At 43.9% G+C, this 23,336-nt stretch overlaps 1 protein-coding gene across 1 annotated transcript in view; it reads right to left on the bottom strand.

Annotated features, from left to right (window-relative positions):
• The window catches only part of FNTB (farnesyltransferase, CAAX box, beta), a 61,566-nt gene extending 39,839 nt beyond the window's left edge, over window positions 1-21,727 (bottom strand). The window contains exons 1-2 of the mRNA XM_026486833.4: window positions 21,495-21,727; window positions 7,857-7,921 (exon numbers count right to left, since the gene is read on the bottom strand). Of these exons, the coding sequence (XP_026342618.1) occupies window positions 7,857-7,921; window positions 21,495-21,638 (209 nt within the window). The 5' untranslated portion in view covers window positions 21,639-21,727. The remainder of the gene's footprint in view (window positions 1-7,856; window positions 7,922-21,494) is intronic.
• Window positions 21,728-23,336: the final 1,609 nt, after the last annotated feature.

A 23,336-nucleotide genomic window follows, 5' to 3' on the forward strand; every position in this document is an offset into this window, starting at 1 on the left:
GAGGAGAGAACTCCACGGAGGTATTTAACCGTCGCAAATGCTGTAGCAAGACTGAGGAAAAAGAGAACAAATGACAAAGTGTCTGGTGACCTTCGAGAGAGCTCAGGGAGCAGTGAGGGCAGATTCCAGAGCATAAAGGAGAAGAGAAGGCCAGACTTGATGTCTCTTTCAAGGAGGTCCAAGAGCCGGGACTCTGAGAGCCCACCGTGTGTAGGCTGAGTGTCCCGCAGTGGGGTGGACACTGACTCTGCTCCCTAGAGCTATGCCCAGAGGCGGACGCAGACAAGTCCATGGCAGTGACAGCCCTGGCCGAGAGAGAAGCGTGGTGGGCTCTGGCAGCGCACGGGAAGGCATGCGCGCGATCAGAACAAACTTCCCAAAGGACACAGCACTGCGTCAAGGAATGAAGGAGACCGGAAGGACACGAGTTAGCCGGCCAAAAAGAAGGGGATGGGGTGGGTGTTTCAGGAAGGGAACAACACGGCACATTTGTGTAGGTTTAGTTCAGCCGGAGCAGAAGTACAAGGCAGTGAGCCGTGAGAAATCAGCCTGGAGAGCTACAGAGCCACCAGATCACGCAGGACTTCCAAATGCATCGGGAGTCACTGTGCTATCAACACCAGATGACCCTCGGAACTACACTAAGTAAAAGGAGCTGTCACAGAAAGACCACATATTGTACGACTCCATTTATATGAAATGTCCGGAAGAGGCAAATCCAGAGACAGAAAGTAGCTGAAGCGGGTGCCAGGGGCTGGGTGGGAACCAAGGAATGGGAGGGTGACAGCTAAAGGGGACAGGGTTTCTCTGTGCGGTGACGAAAACGCTCTAAAGTTAACTGTGGTGATGGCTGCATAACTCTGTCCATATACTAAAACCCACTAAATTGTACACTGTAAATGGGTGAATTGTATGATATCTGAATTATAGCTCAAAGCTGTTACCAGAAAAAAAAAAAAAAAGCAAGTAAAAAAAAATGTTTAAAGCAGCCGCTGAAGTATTCTAGGCATGGGAAAGACATGGTCAGATGTGCATTTTCTAGATCCCAGGAGCTGCAGCATGCTGAATAGATTGGGGTGGGGGTAAGCCTAATGGCAGGAAAACCAAATGCACAATCCACGCGTGCTGTGACGCGTGTGAAGGAAGACAGACAACAGACTGGCAGCCTGAGGGGGCCCTGGGGGGAAGGCAGGTGGTTCAGCCAGAGGAGAGGTAAAAACTGCTTGAGAGCAAAGATGCTGAAAATGCAAGAGCCCAGAGAAAATCCACCAAGGACGGTCCCTAAGAAAAGGGATGAAGGAGGGCTGGGGCAGAGTTCAGTAGGAGAGAGGAGTCTGGCAACAAGGACGGATGCTCCATTCTCAGAGATGCAAACAGTGAGAGAAAGTGTGAAGTTAGTCACACACAGGACTTGGAAGTGGGAAAGAAGGAAACTCATGTGGGACAGCCTGGAGTTTCTCAGGAGGTAGGGGGCAAGACTGGTCACGGCGGTGAGTGTGTCAGGGAATCTGCGAGAGACGAGTAAGGCGAGCACACAGCAGTAGTGGCTTGCAGCAAAACTTCCGGTGAGGCCGCTCAGCAGGCAACGTCACATGACTTTTCTCCTTGGAAAGCTTGCTGGGCCCCTTCAGCAGACGCAGGGATCGGGGTGCCATGGTAAGGCCTGGGAGGAGGGGAAGAGCAGAAAAGCAGAGGCAGGAGGGACCTGAATGAGACCAGGGAACTGGTGACAAATAGCTGTGAAGCATGCTGGCGCAGGCTGAGAAGGGCCAGGATGGCAGTGCAGACAAGGAGAACCGGGAGGGTCCGCGAGACCATCAGTGAGGGCAGGCTGAGGAACCCAAGTCAGGTGAGGGCAAGTACAGAATCTGGAGGCAGATGGCCTGACTTCTAAATCTGAAAGGACCCATTCACGGTGTGGGTTTTCTATAGGTCAATTCTTTTCTATTGAAGAATTTGAATACACCAACCTGGAGAGGCTAAGCCACAGAGCAGAGAAGAGAAAAACAGATGAGAACACTAGCCACCTCACTGGGAACTGTGAGGCAAGACAACGGTGAAGGGGTCCTGCAAATAGGATTTGGGGATCCTAAGTACAATGCTAGGGAAAGGGACCAGGTGAGAAGGGGGTGCACTTATTGCAACCACCTGGTCAGTCTGCGTCCCTGCTCCACTGCCTTGTCACTCTGACGAGAGCTCCTGCCTGGCTTCCACATCTGTATCCTGCACAGAGCAGGCTCTCGACGTGTATTTGTCGAACGAACAGAGGAAAGAATAAAGGGGTACACAGCAAGGCCAGTTTCCGACCGACCTAACGAGAGTGTTCTCCCTGGATATATGTCCCTTCAGTTTAAATGAATGACAAACCTCCGGGGGAGTTCAGTTCAGTCTGAGGGCACGGAGAGAGGTGACTGGACTGGCTCAGGGGTCTGCTCCTCTGACTCTTGAGTGTGCTCACGCCCTCCACGCTGAGGAGACCCGCCCGCCACAGGCCGCCCTGCCCTATGGGACTGAGAATTCTGAGAGAGCCCAATTACGCACCTAAGCAAACCCTTCCTCCTACTGGGAAAACAGAAACGAGAAACCTGGAGAAAAAAGCTTTTCCCTTGCCTTCTCTTCACTTGACAGGCAAGGGGCTTTTTAGTCACTACAAAGTGAAAGACCTCAGGGGCAAATGCTTTTCTGCCTCCAGAGGTAAGAGATCCTGCCTCGGATACCTGGAGCCTCACCTGCCCGGAAATACCTAACTGAAGGGGGCCTCAGTCACCTTTGAGGCAGCTCCGGGTTGGTCCCTATGGGCAGGCTCCCCCAGAGCGCCCTCCCAGCTGAACCTCACTCAGCCAGGCCCTAGCAGCCCTGCCGGGAGGGAACTAGTAAGTTCCTCTAGCTGGTTTCATCTGAAGGCCAGCCCCAGGCAGGAAAAGAGGAATTCTATGCAGAGAGCATTTCCACGAGGGAAACTATTCTCTTTCATTTTTGCCCACTTAATCATAAACGCGCACACACGCAAATGCTGAGACGCACAGGTTATTCTAAAAACTTGCAAAAGGTTTCTGTGTTTATGTAGAGCTTCAAGGGCCACAATGCTGACTGAATTTTTGCCTCTGAGGCTTATGATTCTTTTAAATTGAAGGGACATATATCCAGTTTCTTTTGGTCAACAGAAACTGTACTAAGAGCCTTATTGATACGAACCGAACCGTGTCCCCCCAAATTCATACGTTCAATCCCTAACCCCCCAGTGTGACTGTATTTGGAGAGAGAGTCTTTAAAGAGTTATTTAAGGTTAAATGAGGTCTGGTGACCTTATAAGAAGAGGAAGAGCCACCAGGGAGAAGCATATACAGGAGAGGCCATCTGAGGACACAATGAGGAGGACGCCACCGATAAGCCAAGGAGAGAGATCTCAGGAGAAACCAACCCTGCTAGCACCTTGATCTTAGACTTCCAACCTCCAAGATCACGAGAAAATAAATTTTCGTTGTTTCAGCCGCCTAGTCTGTGGTATTTCGTTACAGCAGCCCTTACTATTCCTTAATTCTCAATTCACCTCTGTCCAAAAATCTTTTCTGTGTAAGCAGTTAAAATAGAAAAGCTAGAGCTCTTTGCCTTTCCTTCCTGAACAATTCGGCCCTACAGCCATGCCATTAGGAGAAGCAGAAGAACATAGGCTCTGTGCAGGAGTGGGGCAGTGGGCGGGGAATGCAGGATGTCAGTGCTCGCGTGGATGAGAAGGACATCTATGTGGCTGTGCAGAGGGGGATGGGAGATGGGGACACACAGGAGAAAGGATCAAGTAAGTAAATATGTTAAGGATACTGCAAGTCCAGTTCCACTATCTGAAAAGGAGCTTAGAGATATATGTGTACTGGGCAGCAATGTAAATTGTAAATACAATGTAATTTCTCACTATGATGTGAATCCCTTTGGGTTTCAAGACCCTGCATAACGTGCCTCCACCTACTTCTCTCCAACCTCACCTCACGCCCTCACTAAACCCCAGTCACATTGCCTTCTTTGTGCTCTGTTCTTCTCAGTCTCAAGACTTTAGCTCATGCTGTTCCCTCTGTCTGGAACACTGTGACCACCTCCTAGACTCCTAAACTCTGACCAACTCTTACTCACCCCCTAGGTCTCAGCTTGAGAGCCACTTTCTCTGAGAGGCCTTCTGCTACAGACTGAATGTTAATGTCCCTTCAAAATTCATGTTGAGATCCTAATCCCCAGTGTGATGGTATTAGGAAGTAGGGCCTTTGGGAGGTGATTAGGTCATGAAGGGATTAGTGACCTTATAAAAGAGGCTCCCTCACCCCTTCCACCACATGAGGACAAAGTGGGAAGGTGACCATTTATGAACCAGGGAGTGGGCCTTCATCAAACACCGAATCTGCTGGTGCCTTGACCTTGGACTTCCCAGCCCTCAAAACTGTGAGAATAAATGTTTCTTGTTTAAACCACTCCGTCGATAAGTTGTTATAGCAGCCAGAACAGACTAAGGCACACCCCTAACTTCCAAACCTAAATTACATCCTCCCTGTTTTTCTCAGAGCATCCCCTTCCCTTCCTTCACACTCATCCCATTGGTAACTATGTATTTGCATTTGTTTCTTTAATGGCTACCTCCCCCATGAGACTAAGAGCCCAGTGGGGGGTAGGACCTGGGTCGGCCTTGATCACCCTGTTTCCCAAGAGGAAACTGACATGGGAGTATGTGAGAGAGAGAGTTTAGTGTATGCATCTTGGATTTCTTACTAAAGCTAATGTAATAAATGGAAAGGGGTAAATTCCTAAGTGTGTGGAACAGTGAGAATAACCACAGGGAAGGAAAAAATTAACTTTCATGGGAAAGCAGGCTACCGACAAACAAAATTTAAAAGCACGGTCAAAAAGCTCCCTGGGAGGTGGGGCGCCCGGGTGGCACAGTCGTTAGGCGTCTGCCTTCGGCTCAGGGCGTGATCCTGGTATTCTGGGATCGAGCCCCACATCAGGCTCCTCTGCTATGAGCCTGCTTCTTCCTCTCCCACTCCCCCTGCTTGTGTTCCCTCTCTCGCTGGCTGTCTCTCTCTGTCTAATAAATAAATAAATAAATAAATAAATAAATAAATAAATCTTTAAAAAAAAAAAAAAAAGCTCCCTGGGAGGGACTACTTCCCTCCAGGATAGGATGCAGGTTTCACTGTCTTAAAGAGAGAGGGAAATCATTCTGGAATGGGAAATAATTGTAGAAAGTACTGACATTCAGCTTCAGCCTTGAATTTCAGCCAAATCTGGTATTTGACTGTGGCACTGGAAGGTTCAATGGGCAAATGCCTCCCTCAGCATCATTCCTGGCATCCCTGGAGCTGTGTGCGGTCAGTGGTCCTGGGCGTGTGTGTGATACTATCACACTGATCAGCATCATAACCTCAAAAACAAACATGCCGTGTCATTTAGATTTATTGCTAGTATCTGAATATTCACTTTAGCTAAAAACGAAGGTTTGTTCCTCCATTATGTCAGACTTTTAAAATTGGACTTCTAAAATGTTAAATATTGAAATTGTGATAATAATTTAAAATTCTGCTAAATTTTCAGGTTTATTCTTCTATCCTAGAAATTTGTTCTACGATGGTGATGTTTGGCTTCAGCTTTATGCTGATATGTTGCTTTATTTCAGCCATTCACTCAACTATTCTGCTAAAATGTGTAATATCTCTAGTATTAATTAGCATGCTGTGACATAATGAGAAGCTTATTAGCATCTTTTAAAACACTCACTTTTCATAGGCAACAATGATAAAATGGAAAATGTCAGGTTCCTGAAATAAACCCAGAGCCCTGACATATTCTGCTTCCAGAAGGATCCAAACCCAAGAGGAACATCTTTGTCTTCTACCCACACCTGACCTGAGACCTGCGAATTCAGGGGACTTAATTTTTGTATCGTCCTCTAGCACCATTCCCAAAACACCACTTCTTCCTCCCAGACTACGTAACCTCCCATTCTCCCTCACATCTCAGTAAGAATAAAAGAAAAGTCCAAGGGTCTATTCTGACGGTGGGTGAAAAGGAATGTTAAATGATCAAAAGTCCCCTTGGAAACACAGGGAACATGTGTCCACAGAGCCCCAGTCAGCAGACAGTGACTCAGAGCCCAATCAGGTGAGTCACTGGGATGCAGCCGCTAGGCACAAAGGCCCCCCTAAAGCAATCACACCCCTCACCACCACCAAGTCCCACCACCTCTGAAGAAGCCTCGCCTGTACTGGGCAGAGCTGGTGCTCACCCGCCCCCCTCAGCTGTTTGTTGACTGATTTGTAAAAACACTCTGCTTTCTCTTTAGCACAAATGGCAGATTATGACACATATTTTTCTGTATTTTTCTTTTTCCATTTAATATATCTTGGAGATTATTCTAAGATATAAACCATGTTTAAATAAAAACTTGGAAGAAAATAAAATACGTTTAAAAAGCTATTTTGTAAAAATGTTATTTAAGTAGATTTGACATACGCTGTTATATTAGCTCCAGCCCCCGAGCCGTTTAAACGAACGGCTTCATTTTCTAATCTCCAGCTGCGGCTCCTGACGAGCAACAATTCATTTATTGGGGATTGAGCTTTAAGTTAACATACACAGATTCAGTTCAGCAGTGTGGGGAAAGACTCCTCTACTTAGTTGCTGTTTTCCCTCTTTCCTTCCCCAGGGAAGAAAAATGAAGATGACCTTCCCACCTCCCTTTTCCTTTTTCCAATTTGCCTTTTCCAGTTGTTTTCTGCTTTGGCTAATCAGAATTTCCAGAAGAAAATTTCTTTTTCAAGGAAATAATGGCAAAATATAATGGTGGTAAAAAAGACACAAAGTGAACTCAGGCTGGAACCATGCGTGGTGGTCCAGTAAGTCAGAGCACCCAGAGCCTGACTGGCCTGGAGTTTTCTGTTCGGTCTCTGAAGCAGGGGGCTCAGGGCTCAGGCAAGACCTTAGCTCCCCGTTTCCCAGCCAGAGCGAATCAGCCAGCAGCCCAACTGCCCTTTGTCCCGAGGGGGTCAAGGCAGGGTGCTGTATCACTAAGATAAAACCATGACCACACACAGTTTCGGACTCCTGATCCGTTCTGACGGCTGGAACTATGACACCGGATGGTTCTGGAGAAACAACTTGGGACTGGGAGAGACATGCTAATAGCGGGATGAAATATCCTCATGAAATCCTAGTGTGATACATTATAAACCACAAACAAGAGAAAATAAGGGTTCAACTTAAATAAGTTTCTGCTTATAGTGCCCTTTGGAATTTCTGACATCAAATGGCTTTGAAAACTTCAACTTGCTAAGTGCCAAGGAAAACAAAAGGCACTGTATTTTCTCCCTGGAAACTTCATCCTTGGTAGCAGCTCCACAGTTACCAATAAGGGTCGGGCTGGGGGAAGCTCAAACTCATCACCTCTTCCCAGTCAAATCACAATATACGTCAAAAGAATCTATCCTTTGCCACCCCCTGGACTCTCCATCTGTTTCAAAGTGTCATATGAAAAAGAAAATCTTGAGAATTCTGATCTGAACACTGGAGCAGCAGGTCACGACTAAGCAACAGAAACATGAACTTCCCCTCCCCATCTTCAGACCTCGGAGTCCAGGCCTTGGGGGGTCTCCCATGTAACATCTGATGGTTCAGGTCGAGGAGAGCGTCTCCTCTAAACAGCTTTCTAATAGAGAAAGGAGTTGGGGTCATAAGCTTACCAGGTGGCCACAAGGTCAAGAAACCCTTCTCCCAACAGACTATCCCTTGAGTTTGAATAGGCTCGAGGAGGAATGAAGAAAGGCTTGCACAGGAGGTGGTGTCTCCCAGATCCCCCCAAACTCCTAACCACAGCTTACCTTGGTACAAGGTGGTTGAACTTGTAAGAACTGAAGACGTCTTGGATCTTTTCTTCTACTTTTGCCTGGTAAGAATGCAGGAGATGGGAGAGAGAAAGAAATACAAATGAATCCTCTTGTCAACTTTTTCTTCCAGTTGCCACAAATGTCCATTGGATACAGTTGCTTGGTGTGGTTTTGTACTTCATGGGACTTTAAGACTCGATTCAGGGGCTCTGCGGGATGGCAGGCTCAAGACAGACGAAACAGAGAGAATGTCCTATACCATGCTGGCACTATAATCACTTCTACAGTAAACGAGCCACGTATCCAAACTAATGGCAGTTGTAGAGTCTGGCACTCTGGCACACTGGCACCACTTACTTAGGGAGCAGACAAGGCATTCTGCTTGAGACACTGACTCCTGTCTGCTCTAGGAAGCCGTTTAGGTGTTCACTTAACTGGCCGTTCACAAATACAAAATTAATTTCTGCTAAGGGTCACACTTCTTATTGTCAGACTGAACCGCTTAAATACAGACTGAACAGTATTAAAACTCCCTAAGGGATTTACAAGAACATCGATCATTGAAACACCAATGAAACAGCACATCTGGTCCTTGGTCCTATGTCACACACAGGACTCTACAGTCCCATAATACGAAGGATTCCAGAAGGTCAGGTCACAAAAAAATCCAGATCACCTGTTTCCTCTCAAGATCTACCACAATATGGCCACACGGTTCAGCTTCTATAAGGAAAGGATACAGCAATGCGGAAGCGGGTTGGTTAACAGGAGACAGGGTTTCTCCTTTCACTGGCATCCCTGTTCTTGTAGTGAGGCATGTCCTCATTGAGATTTCAAGATACGTAATAATATCCTCTCTGGGAATTTCAAAATGTATTCCTTATTTCCGAATCACCCACTGAGTTAGAGCGTCTAGGGCCCTTGACGTATGTGCAAGTATTTGTGATGATGAGGGGAGCAATGATGCGAATCATCTAAAATGGCAGCCAATCTAAAATTCGTGTATACTTGGTTTCAGGATATACTCTGATATTTGCCTCTGAACATGAGTTCGAGGGATAATATGGCTAGGAATTCATAATACTTCAAAAAACAGACTGAAGCCACTGTCAGAATCTGACTCAGGAGGAATAAGGAAATTGTCCCGATTCCTCAGAATTCTTTTCCTTTCCAGACTCTCACACAAGACTAGCATAAAGCACCAGCCTAAATGGAAGACAGGTTGCACTTCTCAGTCATGTGCCTTCCTTAGCTGTAAGCTGAAAGGGACAGAAATATATACAAGAAACATACGTCAGTAAGATCATGCAATAAAGATTTGCCTACAATATTCTGTTTCAACTAAGTGAATTGATGAATTCTGAATGAAACAAAAACAAAATGGGAGGAAAACTCACTTCCTTTACCCAAATACAAGCTGATTCAAATCCACACGACTTAATAATATCCCAAGGCTGATGGATATGCCCATCGCCTCCTTCGCATTCTGACACTGAGACCCCTAGAGAGAAAAGGGTCCAGCCAAGAACTCCTTCATGAGGAAACCCACCTTCAGCTCCCCCTCAGATAACATAAGCAGCCAAGTACTAGATGAGGAAAATGGAGTTTTACTGCTAAATTAGGATACCTGACAGACAGAAGGCAGAAAGTGCTTAAAATATTTCCAACACCGTGTCATTTCTCTTCAGATTTCCTAATCACTCTTCTGCAAATGAAGAAGCGATATTCCAATGCAGTTAGTAACGGACTCATGTCTGAAAATCTAAGTTATGAATTCTAACAAATACCTGAGTGTTAGAGGTCAGCTGTTCATAAAAATAGACAAATAACAATTCCCTTTATCTTCTCTTTAAGAACTAGTATATTTTTCTGTTAGCTTCGTTGAGATATCATTCACACACCATTCAATTCATCCATTTAAAGTGTATCATTCAACGGCTTTCAGTACATTCACAGAGTTGTGCATCCATTACCACAATCAATTTTAGAACATTTTAACTACCCCCAAAAGAAATCCTGCACCCCTTAGCAGTCACTCCCAACCCTCCATCCTCCCAGCCCCTGTCAACTACTCCTCAATTATCTTTACAGATTCGCTTATTCTGGATGTTTCATATGAATGTAATCACACAACATACAGTCCTTCATGACTATCTTCTTTCACTCCGCATAATGTTTTCAAGCTTCATCCGTGTTTTGGCATGAATCACTACTTCATTTCTTTTTATTGCCAAGTAATATTCTATTTTATGGATATCTCACATTTTTTAAATCTATTATTCATCACTTGATGGGCACTTGGGTTATTCCCATTTGGGGGCTATTATGAATAAAGTCGCTATGAACATTCGTGTAGAAGTTTTCGGATGGCCATATGTTTTCATTTCTACTTAGGTATGGGTATACACCTAGGAGTGGAATTGCTGGACCATATGGTAACTCTGTGTTTAACTCTTTAAGGGACTATCAGACTGTTTTCCAAAGCAGTCATAGCATTTTACATTATCAACAGAAATGTACGAGCATTCTAATTTCTTCACATCCTCACCAACACATGTTACTCTCCATGGTTTTGATTATATCCATACTAGTGGGAGAGAAGCAATATTTCATTGTAGTTTTGATTGCAATTCCCTGATGGCTAATGATGTTGAGCAGCTTTCTATGGGCTTATTGGCCATTTGTATATCTTCTTTAGAGAACGTCTATTCAGATACTTCTTTTTTTTTAAATTGGGTTGTCTTTTTATTACTGAATTGTAATAACTTCTTATGTTTCTAGATACAAGTCCCTTGTCAGATACATGATTTACAAAAATTTACTCCCATTCTATGGGGCACCTGGGTGGCTCAGTAGGTTGAGCTACTGACTCTTGGTTTCAGCTCAGGTCATGATCTTGGGGTCACGGGATCCGGCCCACATCAGGCTCCCCACTCAGCCGGGAATCTGCTTGAGATTCTTTCCCTCTGCCCCTCCCCCTGCTCTCATTCTTTCTTTCAAAATAGATGAGAACCTTTAAACCTGAGAACCTTAAAAAAACAAAATTTACTCCCATTCTACGTGTTGTCTTTAGGAACAGGTATATTTTAGAAAAAGATCACCTTAGACCACACAGTACGGTTTCTAGAGTACAACTTTAAAAATAATACTTAGCAATACGCCTGCAATTTTTTTTGACAAATAGTAATGGATTAATATAGAAATTAAAAAGAACTCATCTGGCGAACAGAAAATCAAAGTCGTCTCCAAAACATGCAACATCCTTTTTTGCCTTCCCTTCTCCCCATATGGCCTGCCAAGTGTTATATAAAATCTGAGCAAATTTGTTACTGAGAAGACGCAAGCATTCTTTGCTCCGCTTTGTATAGCAGAAGCAAAGGAAAAAAGCTAGTCATATACAAAGGAGTTACCATAGCAGGTGTGAGACTGCTATCCTTAGAAAGACCAGCTTGAATGGTTGACCCCTAGCTGGTGTCTAGAAACCTGAACTTGGGGCGCCTGGGTGGCACAGTGGTTAAGCGTCTGCCTTCGGCTCAGGGCGTGATCCCGGCGTTCTGGGATCGAGCCCCACATCAGGCTCCTCTGCTGGGAGCCTGCTTCTTCCTCTCCCACTCCCCCTGCTTGTGTTCCCTCTCTCGCTGGCTGTCTCTATCTCTGTCGAATAAATAAGTAAAATCTTTAAAAAAAAAAAAAAAAGAAAGAAAAGAAACCTGAACTTGGGGAGGGTCCCCGTCATTCCAAGAACTGATGAGTGGCTCACTGTGCTGAACCTGCATGAACAACCTGGTTTATGCTGAGCAGCTACCTTTTTCTGGGAGTCTGAAATTTTGAGACGTGCTAGGCAGAAGGTGCATATGTGACCAACCCCCAGTAAAAACCATGAGCAACAAGTCTCTAAGAAGTTTGTCTGGTAGACAACACTTTGCATGTGTTGTCACAATTTGATGCCTGAGAAATTAAGTACGTCCTATGTGACTCCACTGGGAGAAGACTCTTGGAAGCTTGTGTCTGATTTCCTCCAGACTATACTAAGAGCCTTTCACTTGCTGATTTTCCTTTGTAGCCTCTTGCTGTAATAAATCATAACTATAAGTACAACTATATGCTGAGTTCTCTGAATCCCTGTGGTGAATCAACTAGAGTTGGTCTTGGGGACCTCTAATACATTAGTAGATTTAGAAATTTAACGTTTGGGATAGAATTAAGGAAAGTAGTCATAACAACTGCTTAATATCTACAGGCAAGATCTGTAGCTAAATTCCTTTTTTTTTTTTTTAAGATTTATTTATTTATTTATTTATTTGATACAGAGAGAGGGAACACAAGCAGGGGGGTGGGAGAGGGAGAAGCAGGCTTCCCGCTGAGCAGGGAGACCAATGCGGGGATCGATCCCAGAACGCTGGGATCATGACCTGAGCCGAAGGCAGGTGCTTAACGACTGAGTCACCCAGGCACCCCTACAGCTAAATTCCTTTTTAAGAATATATCAAAATCCTCACTTTAAATATAAGAGAACTGACATTAAGTATTAAAAAAACAAAGTCACCCTAGCCATGAAAACTCTGAACATTATATAGCTCTCAAATCAGAATTTTTAAAAAAAAATCAGCCTCAATACTACATACGGATGTTAAACCACGCCCACTTTCCCTGAGCTCTCATTTTATCTTGGATTTTCATGCTTCCATTCCATCCCAAAGGAACAGACTATTATATTCTAGTCAATCTCTCCTTTCAGCATGAGAACCCCAACAGGCAAGGCAGTCAGCAACCAGGTACAATACAAAGGCTGATTAACAGCCCCATAACAACAGATAATTTTCTTTTGTATAAATAGCAAACGGTCCATAGGTTCATTTCCCTTGGGCACAGGGCACACAGCTCATGACCATGTTAACGAAAATGATATGACTCTTTTGGGAGGAGGTGACAGGCTAAAGCATCTGATCTGTTTCAGAAACACTGCTATATGAAATGTTATAAGAAAGGCCACCGGGATTAGTCACCAGAAGATTTAGTCCCAAGGGATTATTAGCTCTTCAAAATTCTTAAATAGCCTGGAAAAAAAAAAAAGTAACTTTGACTAGTTCAAAACACACATACACACAAAGAGATAGAAAGATTCTTGGGACAATTGGGGAAATTTAAAAATTTTAAATGGGATATTAGATGATATTATAGAATTATTTTATTTTCTTAGGTGAGATGTTATTGTCCTTATGTAGAAGAATGTTATTCTTTGGAGATGCATGCTTTATTATTATCTTATTGTCAAAGATTCAGAAAAAATTAGTCATATACATATATACACATGTGTGTACACACACATACACACAGAAGAAATTGTGTCCTGGCTACATGATCCATTGGCTTACCTCCTCTTTTGTCCTTAACTAGGCTGTTTCACACTCTGTATGTGTAGAAGTTGATGTGTAGAAAACTGATAGTTATGCAAATAATTTCTACCCATAGACATGAATATGGTATCTGGTAAAATGCAATTAGTGATCACTGTATGTATACTGATGAGTTTTGCATGCATTTGTAAATTCACCTCAGCATTCTTAACCTGCATCTGAGCATCTCAGCACCTTACCTGTCTGTGAATGCGTGGCACTTCGAGTTCTCTTCTGAACCTGCTATCCTATCTTATCAGTTCCATGAGTTAAATAAAATCTTTGGTGTGTTCATTTTATATTTGTATGAGTCTTGATTTTATCCTCTTTTAAAATGTATCCTTTAACAGTTTATATGAAGGACAAAGATGAGGTGGAGGGTAAACAGATGCTGTCAATTGTTTGGTATATTTGAAATTTTTTATAATAAAATGTTGGAGGGAATTATTAAGAATCAAGTCATATCAAAACAAAACACTTAATACCCAAATTTCACCATGACTACTGTATCTAGGCATAAAATTTCTGAAAAGTCAAATACATTTGCAGACACACATACGATGCATCCATATCCCAACTAAGCCTTGACTTTTGTACTTCTGTGGCCATGGTTTCATCACCCAATTTTAGCAAGAATCCTACCAAATTGGTTTAGATAGAATTCCCCATAATATCTGATCATCCTCAGTATCTGACTGGGTTCCTCATCCTCCATCATCCCCCAGTGATGTCGGCTCACCCTGGCCTCCCTTTAGGAGGAAGCCTGTTAAATTGGCTTACCCCGAATTCCTCCTTTCCCCTGACCATTCCTCTTAGTAAGTTCGCATCCATCCAGGAATCCCTCCACCTTGCTCCTTGGCTATAAATTCCCAGTTTCCCTTGTCGTATTCAGAGTTGAGCCCAATCTTTCTCCCCTACTGCAAACGTCGCTGTAGTAATAAAGTCTTGAGCAGAGACTTCCTTTAACAAGTGTCCCAAATAACTTTCTCCTTAACAGTACCACCCACAACCACCGGCAGAATGACTCAAGTTGAAAAAACCAACAACACCAAATGTTGGCGAGGACGTAGAGCAACCGGAACTCTTATTATACAAGGCAAGTGAGGGCATAAAACGTACAACCACTCTGAAAGAGGAGAGCAGTCTCTTATAAAACTCAGCATACACCCACCCTATGATCCAACAATTCCGCTTTTAGGTCTTCGCTCAACAGAAATGAAAACATATGCTCACAAAAAAGACTTCTATGAGAATGTAGCATTTATAGCCATTAATATCCAAAATCTAGAAATAGCTCAGTTGTCCATCAAGAGGAGAAGGGATTAAAAAAAATCAACAACAGTGTTAAAAAGAAAGCCACAGGCCCAAAATAAAGTCACTTATGCTAGGTCACCAAACTGGGGCTTAATACCTAACCTAACTGCACTTCCAACCTCCCCCAGAAATGTAATCTTAACCAGTCAAGAATGTTAACCTGTCACATGGGCCCTCTCTGTGGACATGACCATGGAAGGGGGACCTCACCCAAAATAAACCTTTTCTTCTGTGTGCCTTTAAAACCTTTCCCTTTCTGTAGCCCTTTGGAGTTCCTTTCTACTTGCTAAATGGGATGCTGCCCGATTAATGAATTGTTTACTAAAGCCAATTAGATCTTCAAATTTATTCAGCTGAATTTTGGTCTTTAACAGATTAGGTGGCAGCATTGGGATCCAAAGCAAATTTGTGGTGGCATCTGGAGACAACAAGAAACAGGTGTGGTGCCCTGCAAACCCTTCTGAGTTCATGGTCTTTCTCGCCATTGCTGAGGACCGCCAGCAAGCTCGCTCAGTGGAGCTCCCCAGTCTAGGGTTACTGGTCGGCCTAGCCCCAGTCCTCAGCCCTTGGTTGAATCTGCAATTCCGCGTTGGACTCCCTTCCCCAGTTCCAGTCCACAGTCCCCATTAATGGAGTCTGCCGGTTTAATCCAGACTGGAAATTGCTGGTGGTGCACACGGGGCGTTCTATTAGCCAAGCTGCAGTAACTTCTAAGCCCCAGCCCTCGGTTCTATCTTCAGATTCCACGCTGGGAACTAGTGGTGGCGGCTGCAATACTCCATTGGTTTGGAATCAGTCCATAGTCCCCCTTCTTTGAGGTCTGCTGGTTCAATCTTTTCCCCAGTCCCTCGTCCTTTGGTTCCTGCTGGTGTCCACACTTCCATTTCCTCAGTACTGTTGGTTTCTGTTAATGTGCACATGAGGTAAAGCTTAACTAAAAGAAAAATAATAAATTAATAATGATAGAATGGGATCCTTAAAATCTAAAGAATGAAGTGCTCACCCTCTGGCATGTCTGCTTATTTTATACCTAAGAACTATGGCCCCAGAAGCTATAAATGTCTACGAGCCTGTTTTGTGTCCTAAAGAACTTAGCTTGGTAACTGTCAGGAGCCCCAAAATAATGCCGGATGGAATGAGGCCACTCAGAAGCACAGAATAATTTCTATTCACAGATGAGTGGTGAAAACCATCTCTTCCACAGCATCTATCTAAAGCCGATCTAATGAGGCACCAACTTTCATACCATGAACTGTCACTCCTTCCTACATCTCCCCCTCTCTCCAAAGGACGACCCTTCCAGAAAGTGGACTTGCTGCCTGATACTCACGCTAATGTTGAAGATCCAGTAAAAGAATCATTAGTAGGTTAAATGTAAGGCAAGGATTTCCCTAAAACAAAACAAAACAAAATAAAAAACCTTCAGGAAAAACAAGTCACTTCATAAGCAATCCTTACAAGGCACCTCTTCCTATAAGGAGTTCTTTCAATCCTTTGTTTTGAATACAAAGTACCAGTTGGGGTTGACATACTCAGCCTAAAACAACCTCAGCCAAGGTTTGTTTTGGCTGCTTATAGAGGTAAGCTGATGGTACCAAAGAAAGATGACAAATTAAGCACAGATTTAGCAATTATTCCTGAGGATATGAACTCACACTTCTACATGTTAAGTTGCCATTGTAAACCCTTCTAAAGATTATCTTAAAAAATGAATAGGAGTTAAGTTGTGGTGATCACAGATATACACCAACTGGACACGTTGTAAAAGGATCCTAATGTTACACAGGTGGGTACCTGTAACTTGGGATAAAATATTCCTACCCGTATTTAAAAGGGATTTATCTCAAAACACTGAAACTGTGGTCCGGAAAAACACATTGGTTTACCCAAAATGTGGCTCCAGCAAGATAAAAATACTAAAGTCAAAGATGTACGTGGAGATTTTGGAGAAAATTTTTTTATAAATAAAGAGGAAAAACAATATTTCTAAATTAGTGTGATTTTACAGTGTGTGATTCTAAACAGGTACATGTACCTAAATTTAAAATGTAAATTTTAAGGGGGAATGAAGCATGAGAGACTATGGACTATGAGAAACAAACTGAGGGCCTCAGAGGGGAGGGTGGTGGGGGAATGGGATAGGCTGGTGATGGGTAGTAAGGAGGGCACGTATTGCATGGTGCACTGGGTGTTATACGCAACTAATGAATCATCGAACTTTGCATCAGAAACCAGGGATGTACTGTATGGTGACTAACATAATATAATTAAAAAACATTTAAAAATAAATAAATAAAATGTAAATTTTGATTTGTTCACTTACATACTTAAAAGTACATGTATTTTCAAGTTGGCAAAAAAAAACTTTTTTTGGATTTTTTAATAGGGAAATTGGGGGAAATTTGATATTTGGAATTGTCTTAGAGTTGAGCAACATGATACATGCTGAATTTCGATACAGCAAAACCAATTCACCATAGCTAGCCTGTTGACCATGTAACCAAGCAGAGCTCTGATCTCTTTTATCAGAAGCACAAAAAACTAGTAAGTTTGATCATATTCAGTGACTTGTTTCACCTCCATTTAATGATCTTTCAGAGATTATAACTTGAAACAAGTCGACACTTGAAACCAGCTCCTCAGCCTGTCTCCATCCCACTCCCAACACCCACCCCCAATCCCAGTGGCTTCACCCACCCAGCTGACCTAATTTCCTACACAGCCGACCTGCCCCCTCCATGCCCGGTAGGGTGGAGTCTTCCCTCCTACCAGCTTCTCTCACTGGAATGGCTACCCCCCAACTCCATCCTTTACCATCCGACATCCTCCATGAAGTTGTCCTGACCACCTCAGCCCACAACATATGGCTTCCGCTCCCCCAAACCCTTGCGCAATGCAGTCATCATTTAGCACTTACTTACGTGCTTCTGTAAATTATTCTGTGGTTGCTTCAGGCATATTCTTTTTTCTCTCTAAGAGAAAAGAATTTTGAGGGCAGGAACTAGGACTGATAATCCTTCCAGATACTCCTCATAGTTGACTGTCACTTGACTGAATGCTGTCTAATGACCTCATGCCATTTCAAGTGGAGGATGCTCTTGCCCCTGTTTCTAAGGACAAACTAAAAGAAAAACAGCAGTAGTACCTTCTGTAAACAGCTGTTTTTGGCAGGCCTGCTACCTCTGAGACTATGCCGGTATCAACCTACTAGACTGAATCACAGAGCATTTGCAAAGGGGTAACTGCAGATAGCACAAAAAAGGAAGACAACCACAGCTTGTTTTCTAGAGTTGTAAAACGTTCTCCATGTACCAACCCGTCAGGGAAACAGCTTGTCAAGGCAGAAATCTTTAAAAATACCCACAACCTGACCACTGTTCATTACCTCCACCACCACAGCCCTGAGCTAAGCTGCCATCATACATCACCTGGATTACTGCCACAGCCTCCCAACTGGTCCCCCTGCACCCCTCTTCACCTCCTCACAATCCCAACAGTGACCTACATGGGCCTGTTAAAATGCTAGTCAGATTGGTCAAAGCTCTCAGATCCTGGATCAGTCTGACTCCTGGCAGGAAACAGATGGCATGTTCGAAGTGGGTGATTTGAGGGGAGTTTATAAAGGAACTAGTTACAAAGATGTGGGCAGGTGTAGGGAAACCACAAGAGAGGGTGCAGTACTCCAGGATAGGCAACACAGGGGTACTCAATCCCCCCCTAGGCCTGAAAAGTGTGAAGAGAAGGCGTGGAGAGGGTGCCAGAGAGCTCCAATGGAAGGCACCTGAAAAGAGTTGTGACCTCAAGTCTAGAAACCCTCCAGACCACGCATCTCTCAGGAAAGGAGTAAATGCGCTGGTCTCATTCTGCCTCTCTCTCATTCCCTATCAGTATGCCCCATGGCCAAATACACCCAGAAGCCATAAGGCGAGGGAGCCTGTCCACGCAGGTCCACCTCTTGGGGCACATCTGCAGAGCCGGGTGGAAAAGGATAGAGTGGATCTGGGGAGGTTAAAAGAAGCTATCCAGCCAAAGGGCTCCCCACCTCACTCAGGGGAACTGAAAGTATACTTAAAATGGTCTGTGAGGCCCCACACGATCAGATCTCATCTCCTATTCTCCTGGTTACTAACCTCTCTCCTCACAGTGACTCTTCACTCACCAGTCACTAGGAAGACCTCAGGTCCTTTATACTTGCTGCTCTCTCTGCCCAGAATGCTTCTTGCTGACACACACATGCCTTGTTCCCTCACTTACTTCAGGTCTCAGCTCAAGTGGCAGGCACATCATCAGATGCTTTCCCTTACCATCTGATATAAAAACCGTTCCTGCTCCTACCCCACCCATTCCTGGCATACTTCATCTCTCCTATCCTCTGTCTTTTTCTCCACAGCACTTCTTTTAAAGTCATATAGACAGATAGATGGATATTTAGATAGACAGACGGATGGATGGGTGGATGGATGGATAGATAGATAGATAGATAGATAGATAGATAGATAGATATTTTTCCCTTTTTTGTTGACTGTCTCCCTGGCCTAGAAGAAAAGTTTCATAAAGGTACCAACTTGGCCTCTTCTGTTTATTGCCTTATTGTCCACTGCCTTGAACAGAGCCTGGCCCAGAGAAGACACTCAAGTATTTGTTGAACAAATAAAAATGTGAATGAATAGAACAGAAGAATCCATAGCTAAGGGCTCCTTACACTGTTTACAGGTTTAATTCCTATTATCAAATTGTTGCTTAACAAAAAAATAAAGTCTCCTGATAATCAGACAGGAAACAGGAGATAAGCATTTGTTCTTATTGGCAATGGCACAAAATTAAACCACGTCAGTAAATCCCTATGAATAAATGGACAGAACCAAAAGAATAACTAGTATCTTCTGTAGACAACTCCCCCTAACAAGGTTGGTATTTCTTATGAATATATAACATCATTAACCTACCCACCTAGTACCTAAGCCTCAGTTTTCTTGTCTGTGAAATGGAAAATGATTGAGTGATACAATGTATAGAGAGCATTTAGCACATTTAGCACAGAACTAGGACTCAGTAAATGGATACTACTATGATTCTTAGTAGTGCCGACCCTGAGGTAACCATTTGTATGAGATACTGCATCATCTTCCTACTCTCTGGAACTGTTTATCCCAGACTTTTAGAATATGAACTGGAAGAATGATGGAAAAGACAAACAAGAGGCTCTACTATCTATCACATAGTTGGGCCTAGATTTGAAAGACACCCTATAATAACAATGTTCCATATTGGCGCCTAGCCTTGGCCTTGGCTGACCCTTGGCAGCCCAGAATCTTGTTGCATCCATTTTTGCATCACTTATTATGCCTAGACATTTAAAATATAAGTGCTAGTATTTCCTGGCAGGAACTAAGCAGGGACACTCAACTGAAAAATAAAGTAGTATGGGAAAAAGAGAGCAGATCAGTAAAACTCCTGATACTGTTCCTGTTTTTGACTTGCCCCTTTAACCATGTAAGTCTCTGTCCTGGTCTCTAAATTAACAGACCCGCTTCTGATTTCCTTTTCTCCACTAGTATTCTGTCCATATCCTTATCTGCTGGGTCAGTTAAATACATAAAAAGTGACCCAATAGTCTTACCTCACATATAAAGGAAAAAGCTTGACCTGAATAAACTCTACAGCCCGTCGCTTAGGAATACTGCAAAGATTCTGTAGGTTTTTCATTGATGGGAGATTTCTTTGCAATCTTTCGCAAAAGAGTTCTGTAGAAGGACACACTGGTGGGCTAACTTTAAGCTGGGGAGCTAGATTCAAAAGGTAAGGGTTAAAACCCATGTAGCATAAATCTCCAGTTATAATATTCTTTCAGCTATTATGCGTATAATTCAAGTCCTTATTTTTTTGTTATAAAGTTATAATTATGTTCATAGTCGTAAATATAAAGTATGATAACCATCACTACTAATTTTGCCAAAATGCAGGCTTCCAAGTTCAGGTATGAAAGTCAAAGCAAGTCCCTCCGAGCATAAGCCTGGGTACTGACCTTGCTAAGAGATGTATTTTATTTGTTAGTACTAACGCCTGATGCTTGTTAGTACTAAAAAGAATCACCTCAACCACTTTTAGTGATGGATGGGCAAACATTTCCACAATAACTTGGGTACAATTCCAAATGGAGAATGAAAAGAAAAACAAAACTAGAGTTCATTACTCATTCCTCAGGCACTGTTCAAAATTATAGGTTCGAGGCCTTAGTGAATGAAAGATAAGTCGTCTAAAAATGTATAATTTTATTATAGCGCTTTCCAGACAGTATTGCTTTCCTCAACCAGGCTGTGCCACGCTCTTGGTCAGAAACTGTTCTTTTCTTTGTATTTCTAGCGCTTCACATTGTGTCCAATACTTTGCTGGCGCTCAAATGATTGAATGACTACTAAAATGCCCACCCACGAGGCAGGCCCTACGCCTAGCACTGCAGGTCAGCAATTAAACAGATCCTGGAATGGCATGACCGCAGTCTGGCCACTTCTCCCCTCTAAGTCCCAAAACTACGAGCAGGGTGAGGAAAGAGCACTACCCATCTGAAAACCTCCCAATGTCCCGGCGGAATGAAACTGGCTGTCTGACCCGCCCGGGCTGCTTCAGTCCTCCAGGCACAGAACACGATTCTCTCCGCTTCCTTAGGCAGAGAGGACCCAGGTACTGTCCTTCCCTCCAAATCCAACCCTGAAAACGACCCCTCCCCAACCTGGCCCCACAAACGCTTCATTCCCCAACCCAACCAAGCCTGGGCTCCCAGAGCTTCCCAGAGGGGAGGCGCCGCGGTGCACTGTGGGAGTAGTAGTTCCCCGGTGAGTTCCGCACGCCTACGGCCCTGCGGACGGGACTCCCGCTCCCAGAAGCCCCCGCGTGGGCGCCTCGCTCAGTCCGGCCACCTCACCTGTTCTATGGACGTGACTGTTTCTACCGAGTCGTCCTGCAACCGCTCCCGCGCGTGCTCGGGCCTCAGACTGTAGAGCGGCTCTGACCAGACGGGGGAGGAAGATGGAGGACAATAGTAGGTGAAGGAACTCGGAGAAGCCATGATCAGGAGAGCAGCAGGCGGTGTATAGGACTCCCTTCGTCAAACAACAACGCGCATTGAAACTCAAGCGGGCTAAGAAGCTACGGAGAGCGGTAGAGTCAAAAAGACTTTGAACGCGAATCTCTCTCCACCCACCTACACATTTTCAGGGAGCGAGCTACTAGGATGCTGCCGCCCCCCATTGGGCAGAGGAGCTGCTGCAGGAGGCTCAGCTTCCTGGCGCGCAAGGAAGGAAGGATGTGTCTATCCATCTGGATTTCATTTCAGAGAGATGGTGTAGGACGCCTCGGTTCGTTATGCAAATTAACACACGCACGCACACTTTAACATTGTGCTAATTGTCACCTAATTGTAATGGCAGTAGTTCTCAGTTTTGGGTCCCCAAGAACCGTGAGTGGAACTGTAAAAACATTTTTGAGAGCTCTCCTGACTCAAACACGAATAGAATCACTGCGCACCTTTGGGGTGCGTGACAGCCGCCCAGGAGAAGCCTTGGGCTCCTCAACAAGGGAATTGCCTTCTCTGTACTCCGTGATGGAGGGAAGGGGCAATGGAGTTGTCTCCTATCCGCCAGAGAGTTACAATGCAGTAGCAGGAACTAAAGTGCAGTAGAAGGAACAAGCATAAGTGAAACGACAAAGGAAATATTCGTTTATTCAGTTGTTTAGGAAGCACCAACAATACGTCAAACACTGTGCGAGGACCTAGGAATACAAAAGTGAACAAAACAAACAAGATCCCTGCCCTTGGGAACCTTACAGTCTAGTGGAATAGACAGAATTAATGAACACAGTAAATATATGAAGACTTGCGATAAACGGTATGGAAGAAAATAACAGGGTCTATGAGAGAGAGAGGAAAGGAAGAGGGGACTAATTAGATTGTGTGTCAGGCCAACCCTCTCTGAGGCCTCTCTGAGACCCAAAGGACGACAAGGAGCCATCCACATGAACCAGATGAGGAAGAAATCCAGGAGAGGAAGGAACAAGTTTGAGAGAACATTGCCACAGATATATGTATGTATATTAAATCTGATGATTTAATCTGAAGATGTTCAGAATAAACAAAATTCTTATTGAGTAGGGTTAATCATCATATGTGCCTACATAAAAATGTTAAAGTTGTGATTTTAGGAAAATCCTGTCTTTGGACAAGGATTAGAAGAAACCCTCTTTCAGGGCCCTGAAAGGACTACATCAAAATTATAATGCCAAGAATTGGGGAAGAGGGACAGAGGATACCATAATGACAGGATTTCCAAATAGAGTCTGACAACTTCCTGCTTAGAGTATTTACTCTGTTCCCACTCAATTCCAAGTCACAAGTCTTGAACACAAGGAACTGTGGTGTGGTATGTCACAACCAACCATTCCCCTCTTACCCATCTCTGGTGTTAAATAGAAGCTCTCAGAAAGATTCTAAAGATGAGGCTGGGGTGACCTAAAAGCAGGTAAACACTATCATCATGTCCATTTTAGTGGTCCTGTTGCTGAGTTAAGTCCTATAGGTGGCAGAATGTTTCTAAATCTGAGGATAAGTAACACTGTGTGGGTTGGGGTCATGGATATGGCTGCACTGTACTTCCCTCTATATTTGAATTTTATTGTCTTTCCATTGGTTCTATTCTGGGGGGAAATGGTCTGATAAAGGTCTGAGTCACATCTAAGGATTCAGCCTTCTTTGTAAAGAGTTGCTTTG

The sequence above is a fragment of the Ursus arctos genome, unplaced genomic scaffold (assembly GCF_023065955.2).
Source record: "Ursus arctos isolate Adak ecotype North America unplaced genomic scaffold, UrsArc2.0 scaffold_25, whole genome shotgun sequence".
Classification (NCBI taxonomy): domain Eukaryota; kingdom Metazoa; phylum Chordata; class Mammalia; order Carnivora; family Ursidae; genus Ursus; species Ursus arctos.